Raw genomic sequence first — 14,089 nt, forward strand, 5'->3', positions numbered from 1 at the left:
CTGTAAGAAAAACTTTTTAAAAACACGCTCAAGTTCTCACCTTTTATGATGAACTCACAAGTCTTTACAAATTTTTGTCTGCCACAATATAATTGAAATAATTAATTTACGATAGACAGACACGATAGAGTTAGACACCGCCTAGCAAAAAAAAAAAAACTTAAAAAAATGCGTGAAGATTGATTTGTGCAATTCTTAACTACAACTAAAAAGAAGTTAATGATGATGAAAATAATTAAGTCAGTTACTGCATTGCTTACTTACACTTTTGAAATGTTTACTCTATTAAACATGAGAGCAAAAAAAAGTGTTTATACGATAATTATAAAAGTCACGAGCTAAACTACGTGTTTATTGTTTCCATTTCACATTAAACTCCAAGCATCTTCGTTCGTTCTTATTATATTTTTTTGTAATTGAATGCATTTTTCATAAGTCTTCTTTCCGACTGAATAACTCTGCTATGAGCCTTTTTTGTGTTATATAAGCAATTATCTTACCCGTTCTAAAACAATCCTTTCAAAGTGCATTTACGTAAAGTTTTCCTGCAAAAAAAAAATTATAAACTGTCACACAAAGTGCGTCATTAGAGTAAATTTGTCGCAATGCAATACAAAATGACGTGCATGGTAAATTAGTAAATGCTCAATGGTAACGTGCACAAAAAAATCTTTTTAATAAGCTAATTCTCTTCATTATGCTTGGTTTGGCACACACCATGCGCGGATTACTAGACTGTGTGAATGTAACACGCAATTCTTAAATTACCAGTAATTTGTTATCGATAATGAAGGTTAGGAATTAATTTGTGGCGTGAAGAATTTCCTCTGACGCGGCCTCGATGAGTAATTCTGAAAAATTTTAAACTTCCAGTTTTTCATTCAATTTTTTTTTTTGTTTTAATCTTAATTTTAATTTATTTATTTTTAAAACTTACAACTAATAATATCAGAGAACGCTTCACAAACATCAAAGTTTTTTAAAATTTATTTAAATTTACGTCGGAAATTTTTTTAATAGTTTTTTGCACTTAGTTGCACATTTTTCATATTTTCTATGCACTCAAGAAAGTATCTCTTAAATTTGTCGCAGTTGATTGTAAAAAGTGCAGTTAATTAAGTTATTGTTATTACTTCGATAGTAATTTGGTTGGCGCTAGGATGGTGTGCTATTGTGTTGTATCCAAGGAATCCACTTGAGACATGAGGGATCGATTTTCGGGAAATTACCGCGGTGTTGAAGACTTTCTTGGTATTCTTCGAGCACGTCCTGTATTAAAAAAAAATAAAATAAAACCGGTAAAAAATATTTTAAGGTGAGTGTAATTTCAAACATTTTTTAAAAACATCAAAAATTAATAAAAATCTAAAATTATTTTTATAATTTGATATTTTTTGTATAGTCAACTAAATTTATTTATTAAATTTTAAATGATTCATTAAAAAATAAAAAATATTCGTTAAATAATTAATTAATTTTAATTCTTCAAATGAAAAATAATTTAAAATATTTTTAATTTTTTTTTAAATTCAAAAAAAAAAATAAAAAAATAATTATTGAATAATATTAATATAAATTATTAAATAAAAGAAAATAATGTAATTTAATTTAAAAATAAAAAAAAATTAAAATAAAAAATAGAATTACAAAATTAAAATTTTTTGTAACTTTTTCAAATCTTTAAATCAAAAAAATAAATTTCGTACAGAAAAATAATTGATCATCAACGTTAAAAAAATTTTTTTTTTAAATTGCATTTGCTTCAGCAAAAAAAAAGTAACAGTTTTTTTAAGTAGGTAAAATAAGTTTTCAGATTATTTTTAATGGATGGTCGAAAATTGGCAAAGATAAAACATTTTCACCTGGTGCGTTTATCTGATTCGCGACACATTTTTGCGACATGCTTGCATGCCAGCAACCAAGCAGCCGTGTTATTACCACCATCATCATTAACATCATTACAACAACAAGCAAATAAAAGCTGCAATTGATTTCGTTCTTTATCCAAGCAACACATCTTAATCACTTCTCATCAAAAAATGTTAATTCATAAGCTCATTACGGTTGCGTTACTCCAACCGAATGCCCGAGGTGAAAATATTTAACTTCACTTTATATTATTAATAATATTTTACAAGTGCAGTAATGTTTTAAAAAATGACGAATTACCTGCTTCTTCAGAATAATGTGCTTCCCTTTCCAGTACTTCATCATGCCAAGTGCTTGCAACGTACTCACAATATCATAAGAGTTGATTGCCATTTCCTATATGGAAAAATTTAATTTTATTTTGTGGATTTATTAAAAATTATTTTATCGCCGACACCGATCTGAATCTCAATATTAAATAATTTTTTTTAAATCTTGCGATAAAATCTAATAAAAAAAATGCGCTGAATTTCAAAAGAAATTCAATTAACTCGGTCGCGGCACTCACCTGTGAAATATCCTTTATGTTCAGGGTGTTGCCCTTGCGCGAACACAAATAATTCAGCAAGACATCTTTCCAGTAAGACCGGTACGAGATCAAACCCAGATCGGATAACGGCTTTTCGGGAGATCCAATTTTGCCCTCGACGCGGGTAAGTAGATAACCTGCAAAAATAAAAAAAATAAGAGGAATGTTAAGCACTCGAGTCAACAAAAAGAGTACATTCACATTTTCTTGCTATATTTCTCGCTATGTAGCAGCATCAAGAAGAAGTTTAGTGTGTGAGTGCGGGGACTATATAAGAAAAGAATTCTTGCTTAGACACGTCTTCGTCTTATATTTTTGTGTCGTGTACCGGAGATATAGACATAGTAACAGCAGAACACAAAACAAAAAAATATGAGATCATTTTAAAAACGTTGAACTTCAATTTGTAACAAACAAGCCACAATTAGCATCTCTTCTGTCATCATTTGTCTCGGTTTCTTCGTCTTTTTGTGTTGGAAAAAAATAAAAGAGAACAACAGCGGCATGGATTAGCATGTCTTTCGTGATTTTCTTGGAAAAATTTATTGAGGAATGTTGGTAGTTCATTGCGTGAAGTGGTAAGAAATATGAATATTGAAGTAGTTTAAATGGTAAAATTATTGGCTTTTTAAGAAAGAACTAGACAAGTAGTTCTGAATATAATTGCATGTAATTAAACAACAAGTTAGTGCTGTTTTTTTTGTAATTTCTGATCAAATTTGATTTTTTTTAAATAAATAAATTTTTTTTTTTCAAAAATGAGAAATCAGAATATTTTTGAGAATTAATTAAACAAATCTTAAAGTAAATAAAGAAATTTTAGTTTTTTTATTCTTTTTTTTCAGCAAAAAAAAAACAAAATTTTATATTTTTTTAAATAATTATTTCAATGGTCTTTAATATTTTTAGAAATCTTAATTTGATTTTTTAATTAATTTTGTCAATGAATAATTTTCTCCAAAATTTAAATATTTTTGAATTTTTTGAAAATTTTTTTTTTTAGACGTAAACGTTTTTTAAAATTTATTTTTTTTATTAAAATTATTTTAAAATTTAACTTAAAATTTTAAAAAAAATTAATTCATAAAAATAACAATTTTTGAAAAAAAATATTTTGGTCATTTTCAAAAAAATGTTTTTCAACATTTTAATAGAAAATGTCGTAATTAAGCAAATTTCTTTAGTTTTTTGTATAATTTTACCATAAACAGTAATTTTTCATGATTTTTTAATTTAAAAAATCCAAAATATGTCAAAAATATTTTTGTATTTTTTTTTAATTTTTTTTTTCCCCCTGAATTTTTTCGACAAAATCCGAGGGGGGGGAGACAAAAAATGGATATATTAAATTTATTCGCCTTATTATTTTTAGAAATCTTAATTTAAATTTTTAATTAATTTATGTCAATTTAATAATTTTATTTAATATTAAATTTTATTATTTTATATTAATTTCTGATTGAAAATTTTTTATTTTGAATATTTTGGTTTTATTTTTTTTTAATATTTATATATTTTATTATTTTTTTTTTAAATAAGACAAAAAATAATAAATAATTTTAAAAATATTTTTATTTAAAAAAAAAAAATATTTTTTTTAAATGAACATTTTCTTTTTAAATGAACATTTTTTTTTTGTTATAAAATAAATTTTGTTTAAACTTAGTACAAAAAATTCAAAATTTGCTTTTCTGACAACAAATATTAAATTTTTAGCCAAAACCTGAATTTTCCTTTAAATGACTTAACAAAATAAAGTCATTGAACTCACAAAATATAAACTTTTTATGAGGACATGTTTTGCTTCTAAAAAAAACTTCATCTCATTTAAAAATAAATTCTCACCTAAAACAGTCAAAAACTGTTACTTTTAGAAAGTTGAATAATATTGTCAAAAAGTTGTTCTAACGAAGAAAATGAAAGAATAGAAGATTTTCCTTTCACTTTTTTTATTATTTATATTTTATGCGAATTTTTAAAATTTTTAAATAAATATTAGATAAAAAGAGATTAGAGCTAAGCTAATCCAAAAATAGATAATTTTCTAATAAAATTAAAAAATTCATAATAAAATAATAATTTTTGCAACAAAAATCCTCCACCTATTTAAATACAAAAAGACATAAATTTCAGGCAGTAAAGTTCATTGACCACTGACTTGTTTTATTTTTTTTTTATAAATACACAAACCTCACACACGACGACTTCTTTTATATTTTTGTTTATTAATGTGTCTGACACAGTTGCCAAAAAAATATAATTTTTTCGAGTTCACGATAAAATTCATTTATTCAAATATTTGTCTTTTATTGAAATGAACGCATTAGATGATTTTAATTTTTAATTATTTACAGGACATTTTCCAAAAAAGGGACATAAATACGTAGGCATGTACGTGTGATGATTGAATCTTAAATCAGACAAGAAGATTTTCCATCAGCAGACTACTACTTAGTACTCGAAATAGAAAGAAGAGAGAAAGAGTCTAGACAGTTATCACCCTAATATTGTATTTTGCCTTTTGTGTGTACATTATTATACTTTTTTTTTATTTTACAGACACGACGACCCTGGTTGATGTCGTACATGTGGTGTGTGTGTGCGTTGCGTAGTATTACTCACAAAGTGTAATAAGGTACCTTCTATTTGATTATTATTACTGTTGCGGCGTGAATTCAAGTACAAGTACATAAATGGTAAAAACCGGTAAATTTTTCATTCAATAAAACTACCCTTTTTTTGCTAGATTATTAATTTTAGATACGTCACATGTGAGTATTTGCAATTATTTTGTTATTTTAACCTTATAATTTTTAGTTTATTTTCAGGTTTTTGGATTAAAATTTCCGCGATTTGAGGCAAATGAATGAAAAAACGAACAAGTTGCTGCCGTCATCGACCGAAAGACTTCTGTCTCAATAGCCATTGGAATTTCCTCTAGTAGCGTCTCGGGAAGGAATCTCCATAAATACATGCTTTCTCTGATCTACTTGATTTGAAAATCTCGTAACATTCTCTCGATAGTTATGTGGGGCACTGAAAAAGTGAGATTCTCCCTTTATTGCCGTCCATTGAATACGATTTTCTTGTGCAATGAAAGCGTTCATGACAGCTCAAGTTAGTTCTTTCAAAGTCACTGGAACAACTTTTTTGTTAAAAATTAATATTATAAAATTAAGCCATGAAATAAAAAAAAAACAAACTATGATGCCAATGCTGTGGTGCCTAAATGTGTCAGAATCTATAATAATTTTAAAATTTCAGCAACTAAAGAATAGAAAAAGGCTCAAAAAATATTTTAATACAACAAGATGAGGGATGCAGCGGAAAAGTACCAGTCAACTCCATTAATTACGTTTCAGTCGTCTTCGTGACTCGTCAATTTTCGGCTTGGTTCAAGCAAAAACGCAAATAAATAAAATTAAGACGCAATTTGATGTCGATCCAAAGTTCATTTACTTATCCATCCATGCATCGCATCGCCTCGCACCGACTGATAAAAGTCATGAGCAAGGTCTTCGGCACCGTTTCGAGGCTTTTGACACCTTTCTGCCATATGATTACTGCGGTAGCTGAGTCATGCACAGACACACAGAAACCGAGCGAACGAGCAACGAAAAAAGAGAGTCATGTACCTGAAAAACTAACCTACGCCAACGATGCGCATATTCTGTAGTCGCGACAGTATCGATCATTAAATTCGTTATGTACTTTTGCTACGCCACGCAACACATGTACGACGAAGCAATGCACGCAAAATGTTCCTTTTTTCCCTTCTTGCGGCGAGTGGCAGGGAAAACACGACGACGACGAGTTTCCTGCAGCAGCAGCTCCAGTAGCAATGGAGACAATGAACCCATTCGAGAGATTAGGAGACGACAACGACATTACATCGTAGTTACCTGAGACTGTTTCATGGGTTTTTTGTGTGTAGCAAGGATAACTCGAGCAATGACCCATCAAAGTATTTTTTGGGCAGTTTTTGGTTGAAAAATTCGATTTGGGACCGAAAATGAACAATTTTATCGTCAAAAAACAGTCGATAAAAATGGCAACAACACGTGTGCCCCACACACGAACACATTAAAACCTACCCGAAAGAGGTCATGTCAGGTCATAGAAATTGTTGAGGGCGTCGCCCCCATGTGTCCATACACTCACAGTCAAATTTAATATACAAAATAAATGGCATTACTATATAAATAAACGAACGAGAGAGAGAGCAAGGAACGTTGTTGCAGCAAATTTGCCAATTTTCGTGCGCGCCCGTACGTGCCGTAGTTAACTTTCGGGACCAACTATTGTCGTGAATGAATGACTTTTTGTACATAACTCGGGTTTTTTTGTTCGAGTTGCTCCGAAAAGCCCTGCACATCCACCAATTTTCCCCGCATATGGCAAAAATGATTGAAACACAAAGATCGCTGCTGCTACACAATGCACGCCGATCAATATTATTGTCTCGTCGCAAAAATATATTTTTTGGCTCTCAATACTACTACTTCAATGGCGTTCTACGGGAGAAAATGAATATTTGGAAATGGAAACAATTTTTTCGGGATTTATTTACTTTTTGGTTTGGATGTCGTCGTCGTTGGTTTTGTGCGTTGCCAGTCAATTCGAACATTGTTAGAGATGAAATGATGTCTTTTTCGGTTGGAGATGTATTTACTCCTCCAACCTACGACAAGGCGGGCGGCGCGGCGTCCTACACACGGGCGATGACAAGCATAAAAGCCAGAAATTATCGTCCATTGACGCCATGAACGCCAAATGAATATTTATGTCGATTTTTTGTTTGCATGCGTAAATATCTGATATTTTTTTTTCGGGTTTGTCGTCGTCGTAATAGGATGACAAATTGAGGATTATATTATTGAAAAAACGTGGAAAATTTTCAAGTGAATTTTTTTTGTGAAGCTTGTCGATGAATTATGATTCGTTTGAATAAATTAAGGATTTTTCGAGAGTTTGAGGGGATTGCTTTGATATTTTAAGGAGCTGTTGAAAAATTAATGATGCAAAAATTTGTTTTTCATGTGAAATTTTGAATTACAAGGAAATTACAAGTTCAATGAACTTTCTTTTTTCATTCAATTTTCATACAAAAAGAAATTTTTTCTCACTCCTGTGATTAAAAATTTAAAATTTTTTTCTAAGGAGTGTGAAAAATTTCCTTTTTGGTTTGAAATTGCATAGATTTTTGCTAAAAAATGATAAAATTTTAATAAAAAATTATGAAAATTATTAGAATTTCATAAATTAAATCTTATGAAATTCTAACGATAAAGAGAAATTTATATTTTTCGATATGTGGAAAATTTTCAAATTTTTAAAGATTTTGCATCAAATAAGAATTTCCTCGAACTCCAACAAGCGAAGTTCTTTTTTACTTCCAAATTATCAAATGAGAAAAAAATTTAAAAACATAATTCAAAAATCCACTTATTAAACTTACTTATTAAAATCGACTTAGCGTCGAAAACTTCAAATTTCAAGTAAAATTTTAAAAAAATTTTTAGAAATTTTTTTTTTAATTTTCGAATTTTTTTTTAATACTTTAGATAATTTTTTTTAAGAAACTTTTATCTCTAAAATTTCTTTCACTAATTTTAACTTTTAAAAATTAGAATTTTTCCAGAAAAATATTTTCGAAAATTTTATTTTTTTTTTTGTATGAAATATGATTGAAAAATAATTAATTTTATAAAAAAAATTTTTTTTTTAATTTTTTACGAGTTTTTTGACTTTTGAGTCAACTTAACAAAAAATCGTTTCAAATTAAAAATTTCCAGTCATTAACAAGAATGTAAAAATACTCAAATCGAATGGAAATAAAAAGTTATACTCACTAAAGTCGATGAGAAGTCGTCCATATCCCTTTCTCTGGTACGGCGGAAGCGTAAGGATGCACGAGACGTTATAATTCAAGAAGGAGTTCTTCTCCTGAAATAAAAGAAAAACACAGAAAAAAATATTATTGAAAGCCTTTGAAGAGTCCTCTAGTTTAAATTGCATTAGTTTGTGAGAAAGAAGTTCACTCAATTAGAATTCAAGTTTTACGTGAAAGTTCTTCATTTAAATTGAAAAAAAAAATCTTTTAATGGAAAATCCCATAAAAAGCAAGATAAGATGAGTCATTAGATTAACGCTTTTATCTCCATCACAAGTATTCTTTTTTTATTTTTATTGTGTTAACATTTGGAGTCGTTGCCATCCTCGTCGTTCGTAGTAGTTGTCATAAAAAAAAAGGAAAATCTCTTTTCTCTAAATAAATTTTCGGGTTCGTAGTTCGCTAAACACAAATTCAGTTATTTACTCGCACAGACGACGACGACGACGTTGTGTGTGGCGTGTGCTGCAAAAGTGCGGAGTCGTGAAAAGGGATGCGATGCGACAGAAGTCGTTGTCGTCGTCACGTAAAATAAATGGGAGAGATATGTTTTTGTGTTGTAAAGTGCATGACAGGCCAATGACCGGCAAATTCAAATGTTGGCAAGTCAATGATGATTACGACGTCGACGACCACGACAATGACGACGATGGTAAATAAATTGTTAATGTTATTATTATTGGTTCGATTGATTTTGGTGCAGGTCTGAAGTCCTTGGAAGTAACTTTTGATCGATGGCAATTGTCATAAATTTTGAGGAAATTATGATTTTAGATTTTTTTAATGTCTTATGGGCAAATTTTGGCCTAAAATGTCAAAAAAAATATTATTGTTTGAAAAATATTTTTTTTTAATAATTTTTATCAAAAAAAAAATAATAATAATTTATTTAGCATGAACTCAATTTTTTAGACCATTTCAAGGTAATTTTTTTATTTGCAGCATTTTTTAGTAATTGTGTGAATAATTGTAATTTTTTGAATTTTTCATGTATTTCTTTTGGTTTAACTTAAATTTATGAGTTTTTGCATGATATTTTTTACCAAAATTCATGAAAAATTTATTTTAAATATTTTTTACTAACTTTTATTTAATTTTTAGAAATTTATTTTAATTTTTTTTTTAATTAATTTTCTAAAAATTTTATATTTATTAATTTTAATTAAAAATAAATATTTTAGTATTAATTTTATAAGCAAAATGGAATATAAAATGAAAAAAAAATAAGAATTTTGGCTTTTTCTATTTATTTAAAAATTAAATTTTAAAAATAATTTTATTTAAAATGTAAAATGAATTTATTTAAAATAATTTTAATTTTAGTGAAAACAAATAAAAATTTAAAATAAAAATTATTAAAAAAAAAATATTTAAAAAAAAATGATAAAAAATTAAGAAAAAAATTATAATAAGTTTAAGGAAAAAAGATTCAAAGGTTCCTTTAAAAGTTTTAAATTTAAATAAAATTCGAAGAAAAAATAAAATTTCCAGACCACAAAATTTAATAAAAATTGCCTTTTAGACTTCTGAAGAGTTTTCTGAAAAACATCTTCTGGAAATTTTTCCTTTTTGTGAAAAATGAGAAAAACACTTGAATCAAAATTTCACAATCGACATCGAATCGACATCATCGCAAAAATCTAAACAAAACAAGAGCAGACAAATTTTCGGGGAAAAGAATAAAGAAGAAAAAAAATAAATACCAGACAACAAACACACACACACACACACAACCGCCGCATATCCACACACAGAGCGAGAACAAAATGTGCAGTACGTGGAATATTTCTCATTCCGCGCTAGACAACCACCAGACGAATCAGTCTTTTATACAAATATCTAGGTTTTGATGGAACGAGCAGTTCAACGACCATCAGATTTTTGTTGTTGCTGTTCCAACACGCACACGCACCTCTCTCTCTACTCGCAACGACACGCAAAATAATTCGTACCTCAGCAGCTCGAGTTATCTGGGCAGACAAACAACGACGACGACGACGACATACGTAGGACACACATTTTTAGGCGCTCACTTCACTTCGCATCACCATCATCAACATCATCCTTGATAATTTCCCCAGTAATGTATGCCATGGGTTTCTTTGTGTTGTTTGCCGTTTGCCGTCGTACACACAAAAGAGTTCACAGACGAAATTTTCTCCCCAAGTTCAATGTAATATAAACGACTTTCTGTGCATTTTCGCGTACCTTCGACGTATTTACGGCTAAATATAAAATTTGTCGTACGTGTCTGACTACTTTTCACCAAAAAAAAACTAAATTAAAATGGAAATGGCTTTGTTTTCGGGTTCGTGTCTCTTTTATTATTTAAGTTTTCATTTTTTTTCCTCTTTGCAGTGCAGACAAGTAGTAATGAACCCTTACTCCACTTTTTTCGTCGTGACATATTTGTGCGTCGTGCACAGCTGAGATAATTACTTTTTACTACGACGAGCAATTTATGTCGAGTTTGTCAAGTTCTTGATGGCTCAAAGAGGTTTTTGATGGTCTTTTAGCTATTTTAGACAGAGTTGTTTGTGGTTTTGTTATTTTGTCTGACAAAGTGACAATTTTAGTTGTTAACAAAAATTCTGGATAATTTTTTATCAAAAAAAATTTTTTTGGATTAATTTTTATTTAATTTAAATTAATTAGTTAAATAATTGATTAAAAAATTTAATTAATAAATAATTAAAAAAAAGTATTTTATTTAATTTAATTAAATAATTTTTATTTAAAAAAAAATAATTTTTGACATTAAAATCCCTTAATTTATTTTTTAATTTAATTTTAGTTTTTCTCTTTGAGAGATTATTTTAAAAAAAACTAAAAATTGATTAAAAACTAAAAAAAAAAAAATAATTTTGAAAATTAAAATAAAATAATTTTTAAATGTGATTTTCTATATTTTTTGAATTTACCGACAAAACTCATTTAATTTTATTTTTTTATTTTTAATTTTTTAGACTTTTTGTATTTTTTTAAATTTCGAAAAATTTAAGAAAAATTAAAAAAAATGTAATAAAATAAAATTTAATACTAAATTTTATAAGAAAAAAAATCCAAAATTTTTGATAATTTTAACAATTTGAAAAATTTATTGTTTAAAAAAATATTGCATAAATTTCGATATATTTTTATCAAACATTTTTGAAAAAATTCTAAGAATTTAACGAGCCTTAAATTAATTTCTATTAATTTTATTGTTATTTTTTCCTGGATTTATTTCTGCATAAAGAAATATGAATATTTCAATTAAAAAAAAATTAAAAAATTTAAATAAATTTTAAATGTAATTTTTAATAAGAAACAAAAACTGTAACCTTTTGAAAAAATTTATTGAAACTAAATTAATTTTTATTTTTTGAAAAAACTTTTTTTTTGTAAAAATTTTTTTAAGAATTTTTCTCAACAAATTTAATTTAAATTAAAATAAAAATAATCACTCACCTTACTAAAATACCCAATGGTATGACATCCATCGGCATCCGCAATCGTCATGACATAAAACAAAAACGGCTCGACATCATAATACAACGTTTTATGATCCAGGAAGAACTTTGCCAGCAAACACAGGAATTGACAATATTGCTTCTGTCGCTTTCCATCGATTTGCCACACACCGAGCTTCCCTTTTCTATAAATTTCATCGCCTGGCGGATGTCGCCATAAACATTTGGCAGCATGACGTTTCATCCCGATCGCACATTTCTGATATCGCAGACAAAATTCGCACAAATAAAGCTTTGGAAGTCGCGCAACGTCCTCCGGATACGGCGACTGATACCAAACTTGCATGCAATGCTTCCCCATGGTAATGTACTTTGTGCCTTTCGACGCTGGCAGCAGTTTCAATTCGTTTTCAATATTTTCCGAGGCTGCACACTGGGCCTGCCGGAATAATTGGTAATCGTATTCCGGTACGAAACCCTTGAGATTCGGTTCGCGATCACGATCTTCGTCTTTAATTTCTGGTTCTTTCATGTTCGTGGGAGATTTAAATCTGGAACGAGCTTCTTTAACTTTAGCTTGGTACATTTTTTGTTCCATCGTGAGAATTTTTTTGGTCTTGTCGAACATTTCAATGGCTTTTTTCCGCTCTTCATCGCGTTTTTTTCGCTCAGCCAACATCGCTTTCGTCTCCGCAATCGATACTTTGTGATATTTCGGACATGCTTCGACCGTAAAGTGAGTTTCTTCGACGCCTCCGAGATGTCCCTTCGAGTCACAATCCTCAAAGGGACAAATCCGCTTCTGTTCCGGCTCCTGTTTGACGTCAACTTTGGGTTTGGTGTCGATGGATTTCTTCGAATTGAATTTCGCCAAGTAAAATGCCGAACTTTTGCTTTTGGCGGGACTTTTTGAGATGGATTTTGTCGTGCTGCCATCCGAATCTTCCGTATCTGTGTACTTTCCGAGCAGGTGTCGTGACTTCCGGGTACTCGAACTGCGTGTAAATTTCTTCGCGGGATCCGTTTTCGCCGGAGTTTTATTCACATCTGTGTCATTTACGTGATTTGAGGAATTTACGTGATTCGTTGGTGCGGGTTTTTTCGTCGTTGGCGTCTTTTCCGTCGTTTTCACGCTGCTGATGCTCGATTCGCTTTCACTATCCGAGTCAGAAGACGACGAATCGGTCGACGATGAGGTCGATGACGGAATGATTTCTTTCGACGTGGGAATTTTTTGTTTCGGCGGCCCCGAATTTGGCAAAGGATTTTTTCGGGGACGTCCTCTGCCACGAGATTGCTGCGGTTGGCTCGAATTTGACTTCTTCGATGACGTTCCAGCCGATGTTGAAGTGTTAATTGACGATCGTCGTTCTTTTGGCTTTTGAATTGGCTTCGATGAGGGCGGCGCGTCAGAGTCTGAACTCGCCGATAAATCATGTCCTTTCTTTTTTAGCTCGTTTTTCGTGGATTTTCGTTGAGATTGTGCCGAATGTTTTTGCTGGGCAGCCGCTTTCATGCCGGCAGATGGCTTTAAATTGCCGTTCGAGGCGTTTTGTTGCTGCGCCAGTTGTTGTTGTTGCTTTATCACGGAAGGCGGGACTTTTCCCCCCGTAATTGGAGGAATATTTTTCATCGTGGATGACGTGCCAGCTGAAGGATTGCCCATTTTTTTACGGTTAACAGCAGCAACTGCCTTATTTTTCTCGTAGGAATCATCGAGACTCGATGCTGAAGAGGATCTTTTATGCGAAACTTTCGCAGGGACACTGCCAGAGAGGATTGGAGCCTTTTCCTTCGGTTTTTGTGCCTGATTTTGACTGCTACTGCCTTGTTGTTGCGATTGTTGCGACACTTGCGTCTTGTTTCCCGTTGAATCTTGACTTCGACGACGAACATTTTTCTCATCAACTTTGGAATCTACAAAAAAAAAACAAATTTTTAATCATTTTAAACTAAAATTTAGAGGAAATTAACTCACTTTTCTCCTCGAACGCCGACGAAGAAGAGCTAGAATCACTACTGGAGCTATCAGAATCGCTTCCACTCTCAGAAGAACTGTTGCTGGACGAGTTCGAATTGGAATCTGTCGAGCTCGAGGACGATTCTGTGGAACTTGTAGACTGAAAAAGTTCAAAAAAGTCAATAAATTTCACAAATTTCCCATTTAAACGAGTTCTTACCTTTTTACGAGGCCCCATTTTAAGGAATTTCTCTCAAAAATCCTCGAAAACCTCCCGAATTGTTTTGATTTGAAGAGATTCGTTCGAAAAACTATGAAAAATTCGA

The 14,089-nt window shown here is 30.3% G+C and overlaps 1 protein-coding gene across 1 annotated transcript; it reads right to left on the reverse strand.

Moving 5' to 3' along the window:
- Window positions 1–960: 960 nt before the first annotated feature.
- LOC134831037 (histone acetyltransferase KAT7) lies at window positions 961–14,052 on the reverse strand. The gene is made up of 7 exons (XM_063844672.1): window positions 13,984–14,052; window positions 13,782–13,923; window positions 11,802–13,720; window positions 8,311–8,404; window positions 2,438–2,595; window positions 2,170–2,265; window positions 961–1,269 (listed from the first exon to the last, which is right to left on the reverse strand). Exons 1-7 carry the CDS (start codon window positions 13,999–14,001, stop codon window positions 1,156–1,158), a joined length of 2,541 nt encoding a protein of 846 aa, XP_063700742.1. The 5' UTR covers window positions 14,002–14,052; the 3' UTR covers window positions 961–1,155.
- Window positions 14,053–14,089: the final 37 nt, after the last annotated feature.

This window comes from Culicoides brevitarsis, chromosome 2 (genome assembly GCF_036172545.1).
Source record: "Culicoides brevitarsis isolate CSIRO-B50_1 chromosome 2, AGI_CSIRO_Cbre_v1, whole genome shotgun sequence".
Lineage (NCBI taxonomy): Eukaryota > Metazoa > Arthropoda > Insecta > Diptera > Ceratopogonidae > Culicoides > Culicoides brevitarsis.

Coding starts and splice junctions, on each gene's coding strand:
- LOC134831037 (XM_063844672.1), bottom strand. Junction 8,405..11,801: donor CCATTGGGTATTTTAGTAAG/GTGAGTGATTAT, acceptor CTTTTATTTCAG/GAGAAGAACTCCTTCTTGAA. Junction 2,596..8,310: donor ACGACTTCTCATCGACTTTA/GTGAGTATAACT, acceptor TTATTTTTGCAG/GTTATCTACTTACCCGCGTC.